This window comes from Bos grunniens, chromosome 28 (assembly GCF_055505025.1).
Source record: "Bos grunniens cultivar Pamir isolate PY7600 chromosome 28, Bosgru_T2T1.0, whole genome shotgun sequence".
NCBI lineage: Eukaryota > Metazoa > Chordata > Mammalia > Artiodactyla > Bovidae > Bos > Bos grunniens.
Window position 1 is genome coordinate 19,998,290 of NC_141192.1, and position 19,073 is coordinate 20,017,362.

Sequence of the window (19,073 nt, forward strand, 5' to 3'; positions counted from 1 at the left end):
GGAAGGGGTCCCATGTTCTGCCGCCCTGTCTCCCACCTATACTTCAGGGTGAGTGAAGGGTCTTGGGTAGGTTACATGGAAAAAGGATCTCATCATTTGCTAAGAATCTAACCTGTCACTCTATAGGGTGGATTGATGGATGGGAAAATTCTAAATCCAAAGCCTGTCCAGCATCAGTGATGGATGTTAATGGGACCGCAGGACTTTATTCTGTCCTAATTCTATCCCATTGGCTAAAGTGTCACATAATTCTATCTAGGGAAGGGGTCAGCTGGTCTGCCTCTGAAGCACTTCCTCGCTTTTCTGTCTTTACCGACAGGGCTCCTTCCTCCACCCCCTCACCCAGCACCTGCCATGTGACATCATCTTACCTTTGGTCCAGGAACGCCTTGGAGCCCCTGCATTTGGAATCAAAACAAGGCACCTCAGAACTGCATTTCTGGTTAAGTCAATCTCGTTGTCCACAAGTTGGACCGCAAAAGGGCAAGGGCATAGGGTATAAAGCCTGGCCTGGGATCCCCACTTCGGGGAGATAGAAGGGAATGCTAAAGGGGATCTGCTGGGGCTTTCTGGAGTGAGGCCTGAGCCAGGCTTCCCCAGCCAGGTACTAACTGAGAATCGCTCCGTGGCCCCCACAGCTGACTCCTGAGAAAATACTCAGTGTCATGAAAGGAAGATTCAGAGGGAAACAAGTAAAAGTGAAATAAATTGATATGTGCAAAATGCTTAGCATTGTATCAGGCACATCGTAAGTTTCAATAAATGTTGGTGACTGCCATTATTGCTACTGCTACTACTTGTACCAGTGGCAATGGGGTGACCCATCCTCATGGGGACTGTGAACCCCACAGAGGCAGGGACCAGCATCTATTGGTCCGGGGGGAGGCTTAGGGATCCTCTAGGTATAATGCAGAGGGGTCCCTTTAAAGGTGCCTTATCATCTGTAACTATGGAAGGGCCAACCTAGTGGAGTCAGTTTTAAATGGGTCACTTTCTATTTTAATCCTGCTGGCTGGTTAGTCAGAATAGAAGGAGAAGAACAGAAGTCCGATAGCAAAGGAACGGAGTGACTCTGACTTCTGCAAGGAAGGACCAGACCCCATGACCAGACCTCGGGGCTGTCAAGCCCGTCAACTCTTTCCAGGAAGCCAGGCAACACCCAGGCTCCTTGGTGTCACAGAGATGATGCCTGTTTAAGGTGGGAGGGAAGAGGAGCATGGAGGGGACACGTGGATGTGAAAATCCCTCCGTGGAAATAGACCATGGTTGACCTAAGGCTGAGGCTAAGCCCAGTGACTGCCATGGAGAGGGGACGTTAGGGGCCTAGTCACAGTGAACTGAAACACAGACAAGCCTTCCAACTCACCGGAGGTCCAGGAGGCCCCTCTGGCCCTGGTGGCCCAGGAACCTGGAAGCCAAAGGGAAACGATTAGCCCACCCCCTGTTATACTCTCAGTGGCCCTGCCTTTGCCATAGTCTGGGGTGTGGCTGGAGTTGCAAGGGGGAAGACAGAACCACCAGCACACAGCCTCCCAAACGAAGGCTTAGAACAGGTCAGAAACTCACAACAACTCATTTCCCTACACACAAAAAAACCTAATGCCTCAAAATGTCTATTCTTCTAGACATTTTTGAAAAACCAGAAAATCTGGCAGCCCCAGGCTCTTGTTCTTCAGTTCAGTTCAGTTCAGTCACTCAGTCATGTCCAATTCTTTGCTACCCCATGGACTGCAGCACACCAGGTCTCCCTGTCCATCACCAACTCCTGAAGCTTACTCAAACTCACGTCCTTTGAGTCAGTGATGCCATCCAGCCATCTTATCCTCTGCTGTCCCCTTCTCCTCCTGCCTTCAATCTTTCCCAGCATCAGGGTCTTTTCAAATGAGTCAGTTTTTCGCATCAGGTGGCCAAAGTATTGGAGTTTCAGCTTTAGCATCAGTCCTTCCAATGAATATTCAGGACTGATTTCCTTTAGGATGAACTGGTTGGATCTTCTTGCAGTCCAAGGGACTCTCAGTCTTCTCCAACACCACAGTTCAAAAGCACCAATTCTTCGGTGCTCAGCTTTCTTTATAGTCCAACTCTCAGATCCATACATGACCACTAGAAAAACCATAGCCTTGACTAGACAGACCTTTGTTGACAAAGTAATGTCTCTGCTTTTTAATATGCTAGGTTGGTCATCAGAGAAGGCAATGGCACCCCACTCCAGTACTCTTGCCTGGAAAATCCCATGGATGGAGGAGCCTGGTGGGCTCCAGTCCATGGGGTCGCCAAGAGTCGGACACGACTGAGCGACTTCACTTTCACTTTTCACTTTCATGCATTGGAAAAGGAAATGGCAACCCACTCCAGTGTTCTTGCCTGGAGAATCCCAGGGACAGTGGAGCCTGATGGGCTGCCGTCATGGGGTCGCACAGAGTTGGACACGACTGAAGCGACTTAGCAGCAGGTTGGTCATAACTTTTCTTCCGAGAAGTAAGCATCTTTTAATTTTATGGCTGCAGTCACCATCTGCAGTGATTTTGCAGCCCCCCAAAATAAAGTCTGACACTGTTTCCCCATCCATCTGTCATGAAGTGATGGGACTGGATGCCATGATCTTAGTTTTCTGAATGTTGAGCTTTAAGCCAACTCTTTCATTTCCCTCTTTTACTTTCGTCAAGAGGCTCTTTATCCTCTGCCATAAGGATGGTGTCATCTGCATATCTGAGATTATTGATATTTCTCCCGGCAATCTTGATTCCAGCTTGTGCTTCATCCAGGCCAGCGTTTCTCATGATGTACTCTGCATATAAGTTAAATAAACAGGGTGACATCATACAGCCTTGATGTACTTCTTTCCTTATTTGGAAGCAGTCTGTTGTTTCATGTCCAGTTCTAACTGTTGCTTCCTGACCTGCATACAGATTTCTCAAGAGGCAGGTCAGGTGCTTTGGTATTCCCATCTCTTGAAGAATTTTCCACAGTTTGTGGTGATCCACACAATCAAAGGCTTTGGCAGAGTCAATAAAGCAGAAATAGATGTTTTTCTGGAGCTCTCTTGTTTTTTCAATAATCTAACGGATGTTGGCAATTTGATCTCTGGTTCCTCTGCCTTTTCTAAAACTAGCTTGAACATCTGGAAGTTCACGGTTCACATACCATTGAACCTGTTCTTGTTCTCGCATGGCAACAATTACCTGAAGCTCAAGGAGAGCTTTCCCCACTGGGTGGGGCTTCAGTTCTTTGGTTTACCCTAGTCCTCACCACTCCCTACTGGATTTTGCTATTGTTTTTTTTTTTTTTTTGGCTGTGCCACGCAGCATGTGCGATCTCCCTGACTAGGGAGTATACCTCTGTCTGCCTCCCGCACTGCAAGTGCAGAGTCTTAACCACTGCACCACCAGGGAAGTCCCTCTCTATTGTTTTGAACCCAGACCTTTTGTATTCATTTGTTCATGCTTGGTCCTGGCTGGGGTTTGAGTTTGAGACCTTTAGCTTAAAGAAACAGAGATTGGTTATCTGGAATGGAAGGAGACTGAGATGCTTCTCAAGAATATTCCTAAAGCTCCCCAGGTTGGTAACAGACAGCAGGGGGAATATGGGTCTCTATTTCCTTTGAAGGTAGGTTAAAGTAGAAGAGATTTGGACTGGAGAGTGAAGATGAAGGAACCCTGGGAGGTCTTCCTCTCAGAGGAGGATGCTGTGACCGGTAGGTTCTGTCTCCGGTGAAGATGGACATCCATTTGTCCATGGTCAGTTACCCAAGAGGCTGGGAGGAGACCTGCCTGCTCTTTTCTGAGTGGGTCCCCCACTTCAGCTTCTGGACTCTCCTTGGACACCTCACCTTTCCAGGGACAGAATCCCCTGGAGTGTGGCCAGGATGGGGACTCCCTGCCAGGTGACCACAAAGGGAGCCCCTGCACTTGGCAGACAGGGAACTCCTGTTGTCCCTTGGCCATGTGGAGCTTTTAGCTTCACAATACTATAGTCACCTTGTAGGGAATGCAATCTTTGCAAACTCTACCTTCTTAAAAAAAAAATGTTTACTACTTTTTTTTCTTAGTATAAACAAGTAAATCATATATCCTGATGGGAGTACAGTTTATACAAATCATGCATATACTAAAATTCATAGACCTGTACACACATCCCTGAAAAGTCAATTTTACTATGTGATAATTTAAAGTATTAAAAATTTTAAAGGAATACAAATTCATTAACATAGTAAATTAAAAAGAATGTATACTTATGGCTGATTCATGTTGAAGTTTGACAGAAAACAACAAAATTCTGTAAAGCAATTATCTTTCAGTTAAAAAATAAATTAAAAAAATAAATTAATTGAAAAAGAGAATTGAAAGAAGGAAAAAGCATAAATATCTCTGAGTAATGCTAATATTTTGCTTTATTTTCTTCTACACTCTCTTGATAAATAAAATGTATTTAAATGTGTATCTATACTTATGATGATATTATATATATATATATATATATGTATATATTCAGCTCTTCACTGAATGGAATAAAAATGAGTTCCTACTAGCCGGGGCTTGGAGCAGGACTTGGCATAAGAAAAACTCTCCAACATGGGGACTATTATTACCATTAGTATTGTTGCGGTAAGTTATTTAATCATTTCCTCCTTGTTAGAAATGCAGGCTGTTTCCAATTTGTACTTTAAATACATCTGGAAGGAACATTTTTGCATATTATGTGTTTCCTGAATTTCAGAGCATTTCCTTAGGAGGCTATCCAAATAAATAACACACGTGTTCTATAATCAAGTCTGGGTTACTAAATGCTGGTGGGGCTTGGTGACACTGAAGGGTGACTGAGGCGACTTCTCTGGGGACTGAGAAGGTTTGGGGGTCTCTGCAGTGGTGTTGGGGTGGCGCAGGTTCTCCCAACAAATAGCCTCTCCCTCACGCATCCTTGATTTCTCTTGCTTTCCTGGCTCTTTCCTTGAGCCTGATCCCTTCCTGTCTTATGAGAAGGTGGCTTCCATCCTACCTCTCACTCCACAGCTCTCTCCTTTCCCCTTCACCACCACACTTCTCATACGAATACTGTCTCTCTCTGGAAACCCTACCTCTGGAGCTTCTGGGCAAACTCCTACAGACGCTGCTCCAAAGACCCATCCTCCGGGGTGCTCACCCGACTCTCTGAGCTGCTGCCATTCTAGTGCCCATAAATGGAGATTGTTTGCTGCACAGGGGCGGTCTGTTTACTTCCTGTCTCCAGGCTCTAGCACTGGGAATGGAGCCTGGCAGGTGCCATGTGAATGCCACTGAGGGACTTGACCAGTGGAGCGAACTTCACAAGGATCCTGAAGTGCTCAGGAAATCTTGTTTCCTGCCCTCTTCCTGTGCCAGGCAGTCGTGAGTTTCATTCTAGAGCACGGCAATGCTGTGCCCACTGGAGGCTGTGGTGTGATGAGGTTCCTGTCACAAGCCCCGTGACACAAGCTGCAGAGCAGGCACAACCTACCTCCATTCCTGGGTCACCCTTCTCCCCTGGTTCTCCTTTCTCTCCCTGTGGACACAAAACAACACGGCGTGGATGCCAGCACTCGGGGAGTCCGGGATAGTCACCCTCAAATCTGTGACGAACCAGACTGGGACTAGGCTGTGTCCAGGTGTCTGCAAGGATCACCTGGGAAGCTATGGCGGGTAACGGGCCTGAGGATAAATACCGGGACCGGGGGCCTGTGACCACCGGCTTCCTGAATCTGAGGTTCTATTAACAGCACGTGGGAGGAGAGGCTGATATTCTGCATGGATCCGACAGGGTAGAGACACTAGCATAGACCTGGGACTTGTTTCTAACCAACAGAATACGGCCTGTGGCAAAGGCGATGGTCTGTCTCTCTTGTGATTATGTTATAAGCTTAGGTACAAATTATACAGATGTTATACAACTGATAGGTTAAGACTGTGTTACAGGTATGTCTCACACACACACACACACACCCCTCTGTCTTGCTTGCGTGCACTGACACACTCCTGCTGGCCTTGGCCTTGAAGAAGCAAGCTATTGTAATGTGATCTGCCTGCTATGAGAAAGGCTGTGTGGTCGGGACATGTAGGTGACCTGTAGGAGCTGGGGGACTCAGTCCTACTATAGAAAGGACTGAATTATGCCAACAGCAGTGAGCTCAGAAGAGGACCCCAGCGCTAAATGGGAATGCAGCTGATGGCAACCTGACTGCAGCCTTGAGAAGCGCTGGGCGGAGGCCCTGTGCCTGGACTCCTGACCCATGGAAACTGCCTTAACACATGTGTGTTGTTTTAAGCCACTGAGTTTGTGGGGACTTGCTATGCAGCTACCGAAAGCAAACATGGCTCCAGAAGCAGAGCCAGGCCCACAGCGTGTTGATGGGGGACGCTCACACCACATAGGGAGCACTCCCTCCAGTTTGGAAGGGACATGGCAGGAGGCCACCAGCTGCCTGCCTGTCCCAGTTGAGTGGGCAGTCAGTGGCCTCTGAGGGCCCCTGCACTGGGTCAGAGGTGGGACTGGTTGACCTCCGAGATTCTTTCTACTTCTAAGAGGAGAATTCCTCCAAGTCCAAGGTTCTGGCACCTTTGAACTCTGTTGGCCCCTGGAGAGGGAGGCCATCATGTTGTGAGCAGAGGGAGCTGGAACCCCTGTTGACACCCATCTGCCCCTCAGGGAGCAGCTGCTCATCCAGTGGACCCTCCCGTCCCCAGGCTGGGATGGCAGATGAGGTCAGTGCAGCCTCATCACACCAGGCACCTGCTGGGCAGGTGACCGCAGTCAGGACACCCCACTTGCTTGCCCTCGTCAGCAGAGGTCTGCTGACAACCGTGATGCTCAGTCCCTTCGCCTTACTATAAATCCTGGGAGCCCGATTGGGCCAGGAAGTCCAGTCGCTCCGGGTCTCCCTTGGTCACCTGGTTCTCCTTTCTCCCCAGTTGGGCCGTCTAGACCCTATGGATTGACAAAGATCTCTGTTAATCAAGGGCCAGGTTGTCACACTGAGGTCTGCGGACAAGCTGCGGCCTGCACGTGGGACCCCCTTCCCCCGAGAGCCTATGTCTAGGGTGCCGTCCATTTCTCAGAAGGAAGCTGTGAGGCCCAAAGAAGGTTCCTAGGTCAAACCTAGCTGGCCTGGGCAAGGTTCCTTGTTTGTACCTCTCCTGGGTCTAGGGCTTCTGTATGCTGTCCCAAGAGACAGTTTTACACCCACAACTTTATCTTCCCAACAACCCAGGGAGGTATCCAGGGATGGCATTATCATCCCCATTTTACAGATGAGGAAACTGAGGCTCTGCCAGGCTCAGTGACTTTCCTGCAAATGGGAGGTGACAGAGCAGGACCCAGGTCTCTTGAGGCAGGAAACTAGCTTTCATAAAGTAAGGCTGGAGGAGAAAGCAGGTGAGCCCCTGTGCCCGGCTCCCAACCCTGTTTCCAGCTGCACCTGGCACAGTACACAGCTGTATCATGCTAGATGGGCCCTGGCGCTCACCGGTGGTCCCGGCTGCCCCGTCTCCCCTTTCTCCCCCTTCTCTCCTGGGCTCCCCGGGAGGCCGTCTTCTCCCTTCATTCCTGCAGGCCCAGGCTTTCCTGGGGGGCCTTGGGGACCAGGAGGGCCCACATCTCCTGGTTTGCCTCGAGGTCCCTCGAGAAAAGATCAACAACACATATTAGATACACTCATGGAGGATCGAGGGGAAGAACATGAAAGAAAGGGGTGCTGGGGCCCCAGAGGACTTGGCTCTTTGGTGCTTTATGGGACCAGGCAGAGAGTCTGTGCAGTTGCCTGTGGCAATCTGAGGGGCCTTGGCCACCAGCCCTGGCCCATCCCAGCGTGGGTCTGCCTGGCTCCTCCTGGGGCCAGTAGTGGGCATCGGGGGGCTTCTGCAGGCGGGTCCCCCCTCCTCTCTCCTCCCTTCCTCACAAGGTGTACACCCGGGCTCCCTCCAGAGCCTTCTGTACCCTCACCACCAGGGCAAAGACTATCTTTAGAGGTTTGTCTGGGCGTGTCCTTACCTTTTCCCCATCGAGTCCGGGAGGGCCTGGCAGTCCAATCTCCCCCTGCAGCCAGAACAACCCAAGGTCACTCTCGGACCAGAGGAGAACAGTATCTCTTATTAACATAGCACTTGCTGCATCAGGTGTCCTCAGCACAGGTGGAAGGTATGTACTTTTATTGACTCTGTTTTACAGGCGAGGACCCCAGTGCAGAGTTGTGAGCCCAAGGCCTGTGGTTAATACACAGTGGATCCCGGTTTGATTCCTAGGTAGGGAAGATCCCCTGGAGAAGGATAGTTTACCCACTCCAGTATTCTTGGGCTTCCCTCATGGCTCAGATGGTAAAGAATCCACCTGCTATGTGGGAGACCTGGGTTCAATCCCTGGGTTGGGAAGATCCCCTGGAGAAGGGCGTGGCAACCCACTCCAGGATTCTTGCCTGGAGAATCCCCATGGACAGAGGAGCCTGGCCGGCTATAGTCCATGGGGTCGCAAAGAGTCGGACATGACTGAGTGACTAAGCACAGCACAGCAAATAACCAGCTGCACCACCAAAGCAAGCTGAGAGGAAAGAGCAGCAAATTCCTCCTGGTAGATCAGGTAAGGCTTCAGGGAGGAGGTGGCAGCCTTCGAGGTGGGATTGAAATATGAGGACTTTGAAAGGTACGGGAGACAAGAAGGGACTTTAGGGCAGAAGGCCTCATGAGTAGAAGACAGAAGGACAAATGAGCATGACTTTCTGAGAAAAGCCACAGGGATGAGGGCAGAGGATAAAAGGACGCAGGAATGGAGGGAGGCATGAGGCTGGAGAGGGGCTCAAGTGCTACGTGCTCTGATGGTGGGTTGGGTCCCTGCTGTGGGTCCAGCTAGGGCAGGAGCTTGTCTGGACCCAGGCCTCGCCGAAACAGAGGGGCCTGTGAATTACAGGAGCCTGAGACAGACATTGAGGGGAGAATTGCAGAGTTGAGGGTGTGGGAGGGATGGTGGGCAGGCGGCGCCTTGGAGCTTGGGGAGAATTACAGGCTGGAGTGGCGTGGTGGCCCTGGGAACATGAGAAAGACACAGATAGGGGCAGCCGGGGGTCCCGTGCTCAGAGATGCACGCGGGGCTTCTGCAGGGTCTCATCTGCCTTGTCAAGACAGTGTTACCTTCTCGCCTGGGATCCCTGGAGCTCCGGGTGGGCCGATCTGCCCAGGAAGACCAGGGGGCCCCTAGGAAAGGAAAGAGAGACCCGTGGGAGAATGTTACGACTGAGGAGGGATGGCCTATCTCCAGGGAGGTGTATGTGGAGTCTGATTATTTCCAAACATTTCATCAGCAGTAGGAAGACTTTTTTTTTTTGCAAAGAAAATAACAAGGAGACTCCACAGTGTAAGGCAGGTAAGCTCTGAGTGTGTTTAGGCTAAAGACAGGGGTGGGGATCCTAAAGCCACACCTATCAGCCTCTTCTTCCCCTTCCCACTACACCCTGGGGGATCCTTGGGTTCCTAGAAGACAAATCTGATCTTCCCTGACAGTGATTTTAAAATGTCTCTGGGAAACAACCCAAATGTCCATCAGCAGGTGAATGTCTGGTACATTCACACAGTGGAATACTATACGGCAGTGAAAAAGAACCAAGCACTGCCCAGGCCATGCCAGAAAAGAAACTCTGACACGTGATGCGGAGCAAAAGAAGCCAGATGCAGATGCTGACATACTGTTTGACTCCATTCACAAGAAACTCCAGAACTGAAGACAGATCTAAGCTGTGGTGACAGAAAGCAGATCAGTGGGGTAAGTGTGAGATTGACTCTTGAGTCTCATGAAGGAATTTTCTGGAGTGATTGAGGTGGTGGATACAAGGCTATATACATTTATCAAAACTCAACAAATTCTATACCTAAAGTGGGTACATTTTATTGTATGTACAGTTAATTCAAGGTTGATTTTAAAAATTAAAAAAAATTTTTCCATGAAAGTTTTGTTTCAAATAGCTATTTCAAATAATATATTTTAATGTTTGCAAATGAAGCTCACTGATTCCAGAACCATTTGGTTAATACCAATCTCTGGGATTGAGGCATCGTATGACTGGTGCTTAATTCTGGATTTGTATCATCTCTAAATGTGTTCTCTGGCATATGGCCACTAAAAAATATTGAATGACATAAAATGTGAGTAGTTTAAGAATTTCTTGATCTCTCCTCTTTTCTCTGACCTGGAAGTTAAAGCAGGTGGTGATCATTTTAACTGCAGATATTCACTGAGGGCCTATCACTGGTGGTCACCCATGCAGGATCCAGGCTTAGAATACACTGGTTTTCCAGATGCAAATAATGAAATTGATTTCCAGGAAAGGTGGAGGATTGCTGCTGATTTTTTAGGATTATACTTTATTAGTGAAAGGTTGGGTAAAAGGAGAAACATAGAAATATCTTCCTCCATACCACTATTTTTTCGATGCCGCTGCAGAGAGAACCCAGCATTTATCTTTTGACAAGAGCACCCTGCTGAGTTGGTGAAGAGCCACTCCCTAAACTTCTGGAGGGGAGACCTCCAGGCTTGTCTTTCATGTTGCCCACTCCCAGCCCTCAGCCCAGCACCCGGTGGGAATCAAGGGACGAGGACTCACCATCAAGGCCAGTGTCCGGATCTCCTAAAAATCAACCACATGATCAGTTGAAGAGCAAATCAAGAGCCATCTGGAAGGTCCCTCAAAACAGTCCTTGAAGTGTGGGCGCTGGGCCCCTTGAAGGAGCACCACAGAGGTAGACCCTCTCGAGGACTCTGTGCCTCCCATACTCACCCCACCCTCACCTCTCCCAGAGGGTCATAATCACTGGACAGAGAGCACCCCACGAGCACCAAATGCTGTCCACAACAGAGTCAGACATGCCTTAAAGGGGACTGCAAGCTGTCCCTTTACCAGAGAGGGAAGAAAGAAGCATGTCTTCTTTCAAATTACTGACCGGGACCCTCCCTTCATCTCCCCTCTTCTTCTAAGACCCAGATTTAAGGCTCTGATGTACCTCCCTTTAAAAAGATGTACCTCCCTTTAAACACAGTAGAGAAAAACACGGAGCTACTTGAAAATAAATTAGAGGGACAATTCTTGGCATTAAAAAAAATCTGTATACCTTGAAAATGGATTCACATAGATACAAGGATTCCTTCAAAGGAGCGGTTCTCAATCTGGGGTGATTTTGTCCCCCTGGGGACATTCGGCAGTGTGCAGAGACATACTTTGTTTTTTTATAGCTGGGAGGCAATGACATAGGTGCCATCTATTGGAATCTAGCGGGTTGAAACCCGGAATGCTGCTGAACATCCTCTGGCACACGGGACAGCCTTCCCACAACCAAGATTGCTGCTGCTACTAAGTCGCTTCAGTCGTGTCCGACTCTGTGCGACCCCGTAGACGGCAGCCCACCAGGCTTCCCCATCCCTGGGATTCTCCAGGCAAGAACACTGGAGTGGGTTGCCATTTCCTTCTCCAATGCATGAAAGGGAAAAGTGAAAGTGAAGTTGCTTAGTCGTGTCTGACTCTTCATGACCTCATGGACTGCAGCCTACCAGGCTACTCCGCCCATGAGATTTTCCAGGCAAGAGTACTGGAGTGGGGTGCCATTGCCATTGCCTTGCCAACCAAGATTAACCAGCCCCAAATGTCAGTAATGCCCCACTTAAAAAAAAACATTTATGGCATGAGGGATCTTAGTTCCCCAACCAAGGACTGAACCCAGGCTCCCTACAGCAGAAGCATGGAGTCTCAACCACTGGACCACCAGGGAAGCCCCAAGAACCCCACTTTTAAAGGAGGGCACCGTATGAATCTGAACTATTACATTGACACAAAGGTAGATGGGTTCCAGGAAGACAAGTACTGCCAAGTGAAGGGGGGAGTTTGTGTGCCAAAGAAATGGGAGTCCCAGAACCCCAAGTGGGCCAGCACCCCACAGGTGCCAGGATGCTCCACTTACGACTCTCAGTGACCCAGAGCTGGGCCACTTGGATTTCAAATGAAGGGGCTGTGTGTCTGGGGGATAATGGGGGGTGCCAAAGGAGAGAAGACAAGGGAGCTCCCTGGAAGCTCTGCCTAGTGGCCAGGCCTTGGAGTGTTAGAGCTCAGATCGCCCAGCAGGCCTGGGGCCCAGCATCAAGGCCCACAGGTAACCCCAGATCTCTGTCTCTGGGTGGCCCCACTTACCTGGAGAGCCTCGTTGATGTTGCTGTTGTAGTCCACCATCTCTCCTTTCCCAGTTTCGCCCTTGGAGCCCTAGGAGACAAATGACACCTGTACCCAGAGCCTGGACCAGCGGGGACCTCAGGACAGGCACCTCCTCTTCCTGCCAAATGGGATCAGAGCTGACACTGGCTGCACAGGTGGATCCAGAGCTGCTGGCGGTGGCTCCTGGGGCTCCAGACACGCCCAGAGGATGCTCCGGGAATCCAGAACTAGTGGAGAACCCTAGACTAGACAGACCTGGGGGACGCTGAGTCTGATTGTGGCTGCAATGTCAGACATCCTAGCCAGACAACCCAGCCGACCAGACTGCTCTTCCCGGAGAGCCCCAGACAAGCCACTTCACACCATGACCCCAGGGAGCTGGGATGGGGTGCCCTGATTCTCTGGGTGAGAGATGCACGTACCTTGGGGCCAGTAGGTCCCTGTTCTCCAGCTGGTCCAGGCTCCCCCTGTTGCAGGACAAAATTGAAGTGAAATAGGCATAAAGTGGGCACAGAGAATCTGATGTCCCCAGATGGTCTGTGTGTTGAGGCCCTGGAGGGGCCAGGAGGCTCAGCTCAGCCCAGGCCAGAAGGGCGCAGGGCTCCAGCTCATGCAGGGTCCTCCCTTTGGGAAGTGCTTCCACCAGCCAGCATGCCTCTCTCCCTCTGAGCTCCCTTCAGCTTCACGCTGGAAGGTCTTATTTCTGTCCTGCGTTAGCTGTTGGTGATTCTATCCTTGTTTTTCTGGGCACCTCTCTTTAGCCCCCTAAGTCAGCCACCTCCTTGGGTACAGAGACCAGACTCTCTGCCCCTCTGTTCCCATCCCGCTCAAGGAGCAAGGGTTCAAACTTTGTGCCGATTGCCTGGGTGGTCGCCAATCGCCGTGGAGAGCCCCAGCGGTTCCTGTCTGCTGGTGGAAGACCCAAACTGTGGGAGGAAACGTGGGGGGCCAGGGTGAGGGATTAGAAACAGCCTGCCTCCTGGAGCAGGTTGGGTGGGGGAGGATTTGTACTTGTTGGAAACAGGACAGAACCGTGGGGAATAAATGAAAGGTGGTGTAAGTTGTGAAAAGCGAAGCACAGTTCCATACTTGAGCTGGGAAAATGTGAACACTGAACACAGCTTTAAAAAGGAAGACAGAAAGTAAAAACAAAGGGAAAACAAACCCTTTAATATAATTCAACTTCTGCTGACCCTTCAGTTGGTCAGCTCAGGGAGCGTCACCTCCAGATAGCAGCCGGCACCTCCCCGCACCCACAGTCTTGCAGTGCCCACAACAACACCATGCTGACCTGTGCCCAGAAGGAGCTGGAGAGAATGGAGCCCGCCTTTACCAGCGGTTGGAAAATAGTAGATGCGGGGACTCTGGGTCACTGCATTCCCCAGGCCTCCCTGTGCCTGGCCGCCATCTCAGAGGAAGTTCCCCAAAGCCCAAGGTGACCACAAGAGATGGCAGGCAGGAGTCATGGCTGTCAGCCCTGTGTCTGGGGACTCAGTGGCAGGGACGGCCAAGACTCTCTCTCCCTCTGAGCTCCCAAGCTGACCCTCATCCTGCTCTTAGATCGAGGCCCTCTGTACCTTGTCTCCTTGCTCTCCTGGGGGGCCTGGCTGGCCATCTGCTCCAGCTTCCCCCTGGGCAACAGGAGAGAGATGGGATGAGGACACACAGGGGGCAAGATATGGTCCAGCCATTCATGTTGTAGCAAGTGTCTCTGGGCTCTGTCTCTTTGCTCGTATCTACTAACTCCCCCTATTCCACCTGTCTGACTTCCCCACCCTTGGGCCCTGCCCAGGCCCACCTCCTCCAAGCAGCCCTCCTGATCTATTCCTTTCTCCCTCTGAGTTCTGTGCTGCCAGGCCCTCCTCGGTTCTTAGTCAACACACGTGTCCAGCTTGTTGAGGCTCCTAACTATGGACCCTCATGAACTTCCGGCTGTAGGAGGCAGGTCATTTTGGAGCCTGGAACACTTACTCACCTCACCAGGTTCTGCCTGGGAGGCAGAGGCGAGTGGGAAGGGCCTAGGTATGTGGGGAGGGGTCCCCAGGAGGCCTAGGACCGGAGGAGCAGGGAGAGGCAGGAGTCTCTGTGGCCGATTCAGTGTCCAGGCTACGGGCCTTTCTGATTATCCAAAGACCTGGCAGCCACTGGTCCTTGACTCAGTTACATCACAGCCATTTGAGTCAATGGCTCCTACTTCCATCTGCCCCAGAGAGGGTATCTCTTTTGGAGGGTCAAGGTCACTGCTTGGAAGTAGGAGCTCAGTCCCAGGAGCTCGGACCTTCTAGAATCCACTGGAACAACCACACATTTAGGGGAGGAGAGAAGGCAAGGTGCCCGGGATACAGAGTGCCCCAAATGGACTAGGGATAAGGACCACAGGCACTTGGATTGAGCACTGATCCCAGGGAAATACTCACCTTTGGCCCTGGGGGTCCAGGAGGCCCTGGGAGACCGGGCTCCCCTCTGCCTCCTTCAATGGAGTTGCCAGCATCGCCTTTTTCTCCCTGGGGGTGGAAGGTAGAGTTACCATCACTAACTTCGAGGGAGGTGGTTGGTCTCTGTCTTTTCTCCCCTCATAGTTCAAAGGACTGAAGACAGCAGCCTGCCCCTTGGTCTGTGCTGAATGTTGGGGAACTGTGGGCTCCAGCATGGCTGGGGACCAGAGGCTTTCAGAAGCCTGGCTATGGGATGTGAGGAGAGAATGGAACTGGTTACTAAAGTGGAACAGGTGTAAGCTAGAACAAGAACCCCATCAGGACCAGAATCGAGGTTTCTCAAAGTGTGTTTCAGGGAGCACTCCTTCAGCAGGTTGGGAATCTTCAGAATGTGACAAAAAGGGGTCCGGTGGCCAAGCAATGTCAGAAAGGCAAAATGAAATGAAGCTTTCCAGGCTCCTTCACCACGGGGTGCCGGGAGCCTCTTGGACAGGCCAAGGTGCTTATGACTCTCTGAGGAGCCTGCTTTATTTATTTAAAAAGTTTTTTATTGGTGTATGGCTGACTTGTATCAGTTCAGGTATACAGTAAAGTGACTCAGTTATATATACATACACATGTACTTATGTACATACATCCACTCTTTTTCAGATTCTTTCCCCATATAGGCCATTACAGAGCATTGAGTAGAATTCTGAGGGTGCTGTTGTATACAGCCAAACTTATTTGACTTCTTTTTATTTTTTTTAATGGAATGTCTATGGAGCTCACGTACTGTAGACTACATTTTCAGACCTGGTGGAGAGAAATCAGACCAAGTCATAGCTAGTAAATTCTTTGAATTTGGGGCTTTCTGGGGACAGTCAGGACCTCCCATGCAGTTTCCCGTGCTTCTGTCCCCCAAGACAGAATCCGGCTGTGTTCCCACTGCTTTTCCCCAATCTGGGAGGGACCCCTGTAATGCTGGGGCCCGTGTGAATGTGCAGGGTGGGAAATGTGGGTGGGGATGGATGCTGGACCTCTACACAGAACCCACCATTCAGAGCTGGTTGCTACCCACCTTCTGCCCCAAGAGGCCGAGTGGCCCGGGGGACCCGGCAGCCCCCTTCTCACCCTGTGGAGGAAATGCAGACAGTTTGGGTTAGGAACTATTTCTCTAGTATGTTGGCGAAGACACCAGCCCTCCAACGTAGGGTCTTGACTTTCTTCTCTCCTGCCTCCCTGCCCTTACCTGGGCTGTTCGCTGAAGGACTCACTTCCTGCTGGACCCTATCCGGGACCTGACTCCTTCCTTGGGACACTTCCCACTGGTATCATTGTCCTCCCAGTCCTGTGTGGGCAGGGCCCTTGGCACTTATGGAGGGAGAGGAGCCAAGAGCATTGAGTCCCTTTAGGGGGGTCTCCTAGGGAGATATGAGCCATTCAGAATGCCAATATTTGGCATTATTTTTTAAAAACTGCTTTGCTGTTTTTCATGTTTGTAACGTCTAGCAATTAGATGCTCCTGGTCTTTAGGGAGAACTTTCTGCCCACCTCCCTGCCTCTAGGGAGGACAAAACCCATCATACCAGAACTTCTCCTTTGGAGGAATATTTTGAGAAGTGTACCTCAGGTTGAATTGTGTCTCATGAGATTCATATGCTGGAGTCCTAACTCCAAGTATCTCAGAATGTGACCTTACTTGGCAATTGGACCACTAGAGATGTGATTAGCTAAATTATGAGGTCACCCTGGAGTTGGGTGGGCCCCTAATCCAGTATGATCGGTGTCCTTATAAAGAAAAGGGAACTTTGAACACAGACATGCATACGGGGAGAACACCATGTGAAGACAAAGGCAGAGACTGGGGTGATGCTTCAACAAGCCGAGGAAGACCAGGAATGCCAGCAAACTACTGGGAACTAGGAGAGAGGCACGGGACACCCCACAGAAGGGTGTCCAGCCCTGCTGACACCTGATCTCGGACTTGCGGCCTCAGCACCGTGGGCCAATCAATGTTCACTGTTGAAGCCACCCAGTCAGCGGTCCTGTTAGGGCAGCCCTAGTAAACAAGCAAAAGTCACTCAGTTGTGTCTGACTCTTTGTGACCCCATGGACTATACAGTCCACGGAATTCTCCAGGCCAAAATATTGGAGTGGGTAGCCATTCCCTTCTCTGGGGGATCTTCCCAACCCAGGGATCGAACCCAGGTCTCCCACATTGCAGGTGGATTCTTGACCATCTTTATCATCTGAGCCACCAGGGAAGACCAAGAATACTGGAGTGCGTAGCTTATCCCTTCTCCAGTGGATCTTCCTGACCCAGGGATCGAACCGGGGTCTCCTGTTTTGCAGGCGGATTCTTTACCAGCTGAGCTACCAGGGAAGCCCAGTAAACAAGTACCCTTCTCTATTCTACCACCAAAGAATACTTTTTCTTGCCCTTCACTTAGGTCCCAGAGCCCCGCTCTCATTGCAGAGATGAAGGGTCTCCGTGACTGTGGACGACCCCCTCAGGGCAGCACCCAGCTCTCCTGATGCTCCTCCTTCTGTGTCACAAAGACTTCACTTGGATTCACAGCGTCCTGTATCAGGAGGGCCCCTCGAGAGTGCCCCTCCAGGCCAGCATGAGAAGCTCCACTGCTATAGTCCGATGGTGGTTCTCATATGTAATAATATACACTGAGGGCCCTGGGCTCATAGTTCATTCAGATGCCTCAACAAACTTTTCAGCGGTCAACACAAAGGGTGTTGCATCAGGTCTTTAGGTGTCATCCCCTTGCCACCTGCCCTGGGGTAGAAATGTGAATGACAAGAGGAGGGCATGGCAGCCCACTCCAGTATTCTTGCCTGGAGAATCCCCATGGACAGAGCAGCCTGGCGGGCTGCTATCCATGGGGTTGCAAAGAGCTGGACATGACTGAGCTACTAAGCACACACACAAGGGAGGGGAGGAGGGCCAGGTAAAAGCCCCAGTGATGAGGGGGACATGAATCCTAAGGCCCCAGCTCGCCCTGTGGCGCCTGCGGCTTTAGTGGGGGCATACCCCTGTCTGAGGCGGGGGTGGTCTAAGGGGAAGGGTGTGGGGCTGCCCTGCTGAGGTCCTGGGGGATGGGAGCAGGGGCAGGGAGGACCTCCCTTCCTTCTGCTGGGCTTTCCTCTTGGGCACCCAATGGCTTTCAGGGAGAAAGGCTGTGCCCTCGAGTGTGAATTTCCGAAGATTTGCAGGCCATCCTGGCCAGCACTCCCTTCTCCCTGGGCACACGTGCACCCACCGCACACCGCAAGCAGCATGACAGCCATGGGGGTGGGGGTGGGAACGGCGGGGGGACCAGGAGAGGCCGGGATGGAGGGAGCACACACTCAGAGACACAGTGTCCTACCCTCTGCCCCCTCTTTCCCGGCAAACCTGGGGGCCCCGGCTTCCCTGTTGCTCCTGGGTCTCCCTTTGGGGTAAGAAGAAAAAGTCACTGATAAGAGGATGGGGTGGGAGTGGTGAGGGGCGTGAGGGGCAGTAATCATAGACGAGTGTTTCCAGAATACTTGCCCCCTAAGACGCACCTCTTAAAAAAAGATTGTCCTCGTCAGAAAGTTTGAAAATGCTGCAGAAGTTCCTTTGGTTTTGTTTAGTCGCTCAGTCCTGTCCAACTCTTTGCGACCGCATGGACCGCTGCATGCCAGACTACCCTATCCTTCACTATCTCTCGGAATTTGCTCAAATTCATGTCCATTGAGTCAGTGATGCTATCTAATCAGCTCATTCTCTGCAGCCCCCAAAAGGGTTTCCCAATGTATATTTAGCACAGTAAAGGCTCTGAGAAGGCCTGCAGGAAAGAAGCTTTTGTAACAGTTTCAAACTCCATTATTTCTCAAATGTCTTTGGCCATGGAAACTTTTCTCATGTTACACCTCTTATTGGACTGGATGAGAGACAAAGCCCTGCAGGTGTAGGGGACCATGTCGCTGCCCGCTGCAGCTGGTGGGAATGTAAACCAGACTGTTGCCGGGGCCAGGATCCAGGCAGGGGGACGCGAGGCATCTGCAGCGCATTCCTGACCAGCAAGCCCCTCTGTGGTGGGCTCTCCTCTGCTCAGTCAGGTCCCCAGCTCTGGACCAGCCTCGGGGGACACGGAGCAAAACAACAGCAGCCCCTCCCCCCTCCACCCCACGCCTGATGCTCCGGGCTGCCTGGAACATTTCCTCTGTATCAGTACCTTGGCTCCTGGGATCCCAGGTTCACCCTGTGTGAGAGAAAAGAAGACTCTGGTAAAGAATGTGAGAGAGCCAGATGAGTGAGGCCAGGAGCAGAGAAGTGAAGCCATTTGGGGGCAGAAGTGTCTGGTCAGCTCAGGGCTTTCCTCTGCCTCGGACTTGGGCCCCTCCTAGACTGTTCCTTATTCTTCCCCGAGGTGAGACGATGGCAGGTGAGAGGCAGGCAGCCCAGGAGGAGGGAGAGGAAGGAAGGGGCA

At 51.1% G+C, this 19,073-nt stretch overlaps 1 protein-coding gene across 1 annotated transcript in view; it reads right to left on the reverse strand.

Moving 5' to 3' along the window:
- Window positions 1-19,073, reverse strand: part of COL13A1 (collagen type XIII alpha 1 chain) — an 83,256-nt gene that overhangs the window by 22,189 nt on the left and 41,994 nt on the right. Inside the window, exons 15-28 of the mRNA XM_086381542.1 lie at window positions 18,819-18,845; window positions 15,686-15,739; window positions 14,608-14,694; window positions 13,768-13,821; window positions 12,613-12,657; window positions 12,170-12,238; window positions 10,595-10,618; window positions 9,129-9,191; window positions 7,999-8,043; window positions 7,475-7,627; window positions 6,838-6,936; window positions 5,473-5,517; window positions 1,367-1,408; window positions 372-398 (exon numbers count right to left, since the gene is read on the reverse strand). Of these exons, the coding sequence (XP_086237668.1) occupies window positions 372-398; window positions 1,367-1,408; window positions 5,473-5,517; window positions 6,838-6,936; window positions 7,475-7,627; window positions 7,999-8,043; window positions 9,129-9,191; window positions 10,595-10,618; window positions 12,170-12,238; window positions 12,613-12,657; window positions 13,768-13,821; window positions 14,608-14,694; window positions 15,686-15,739; window positions 18,819-18,845 (834 nt within the window). The remainder of the gene's footprint in view (window positions 1-371; window positions 399-1,366; window positions 1,409-5,472; window positions 5,518-6,837; window positions 6,937-7,474; window positions 7,628-7,998; window positions 8,044-9,128; window positions 9,192-10,594; window positions 10,619-12,169; window positions 12,239-12,612; window positions 12,658-13,767; window positions 13,822-14,607; window positions 14,695-15,685; window positions 15,740-18,818; window positions 18,846-19,073) is intronic.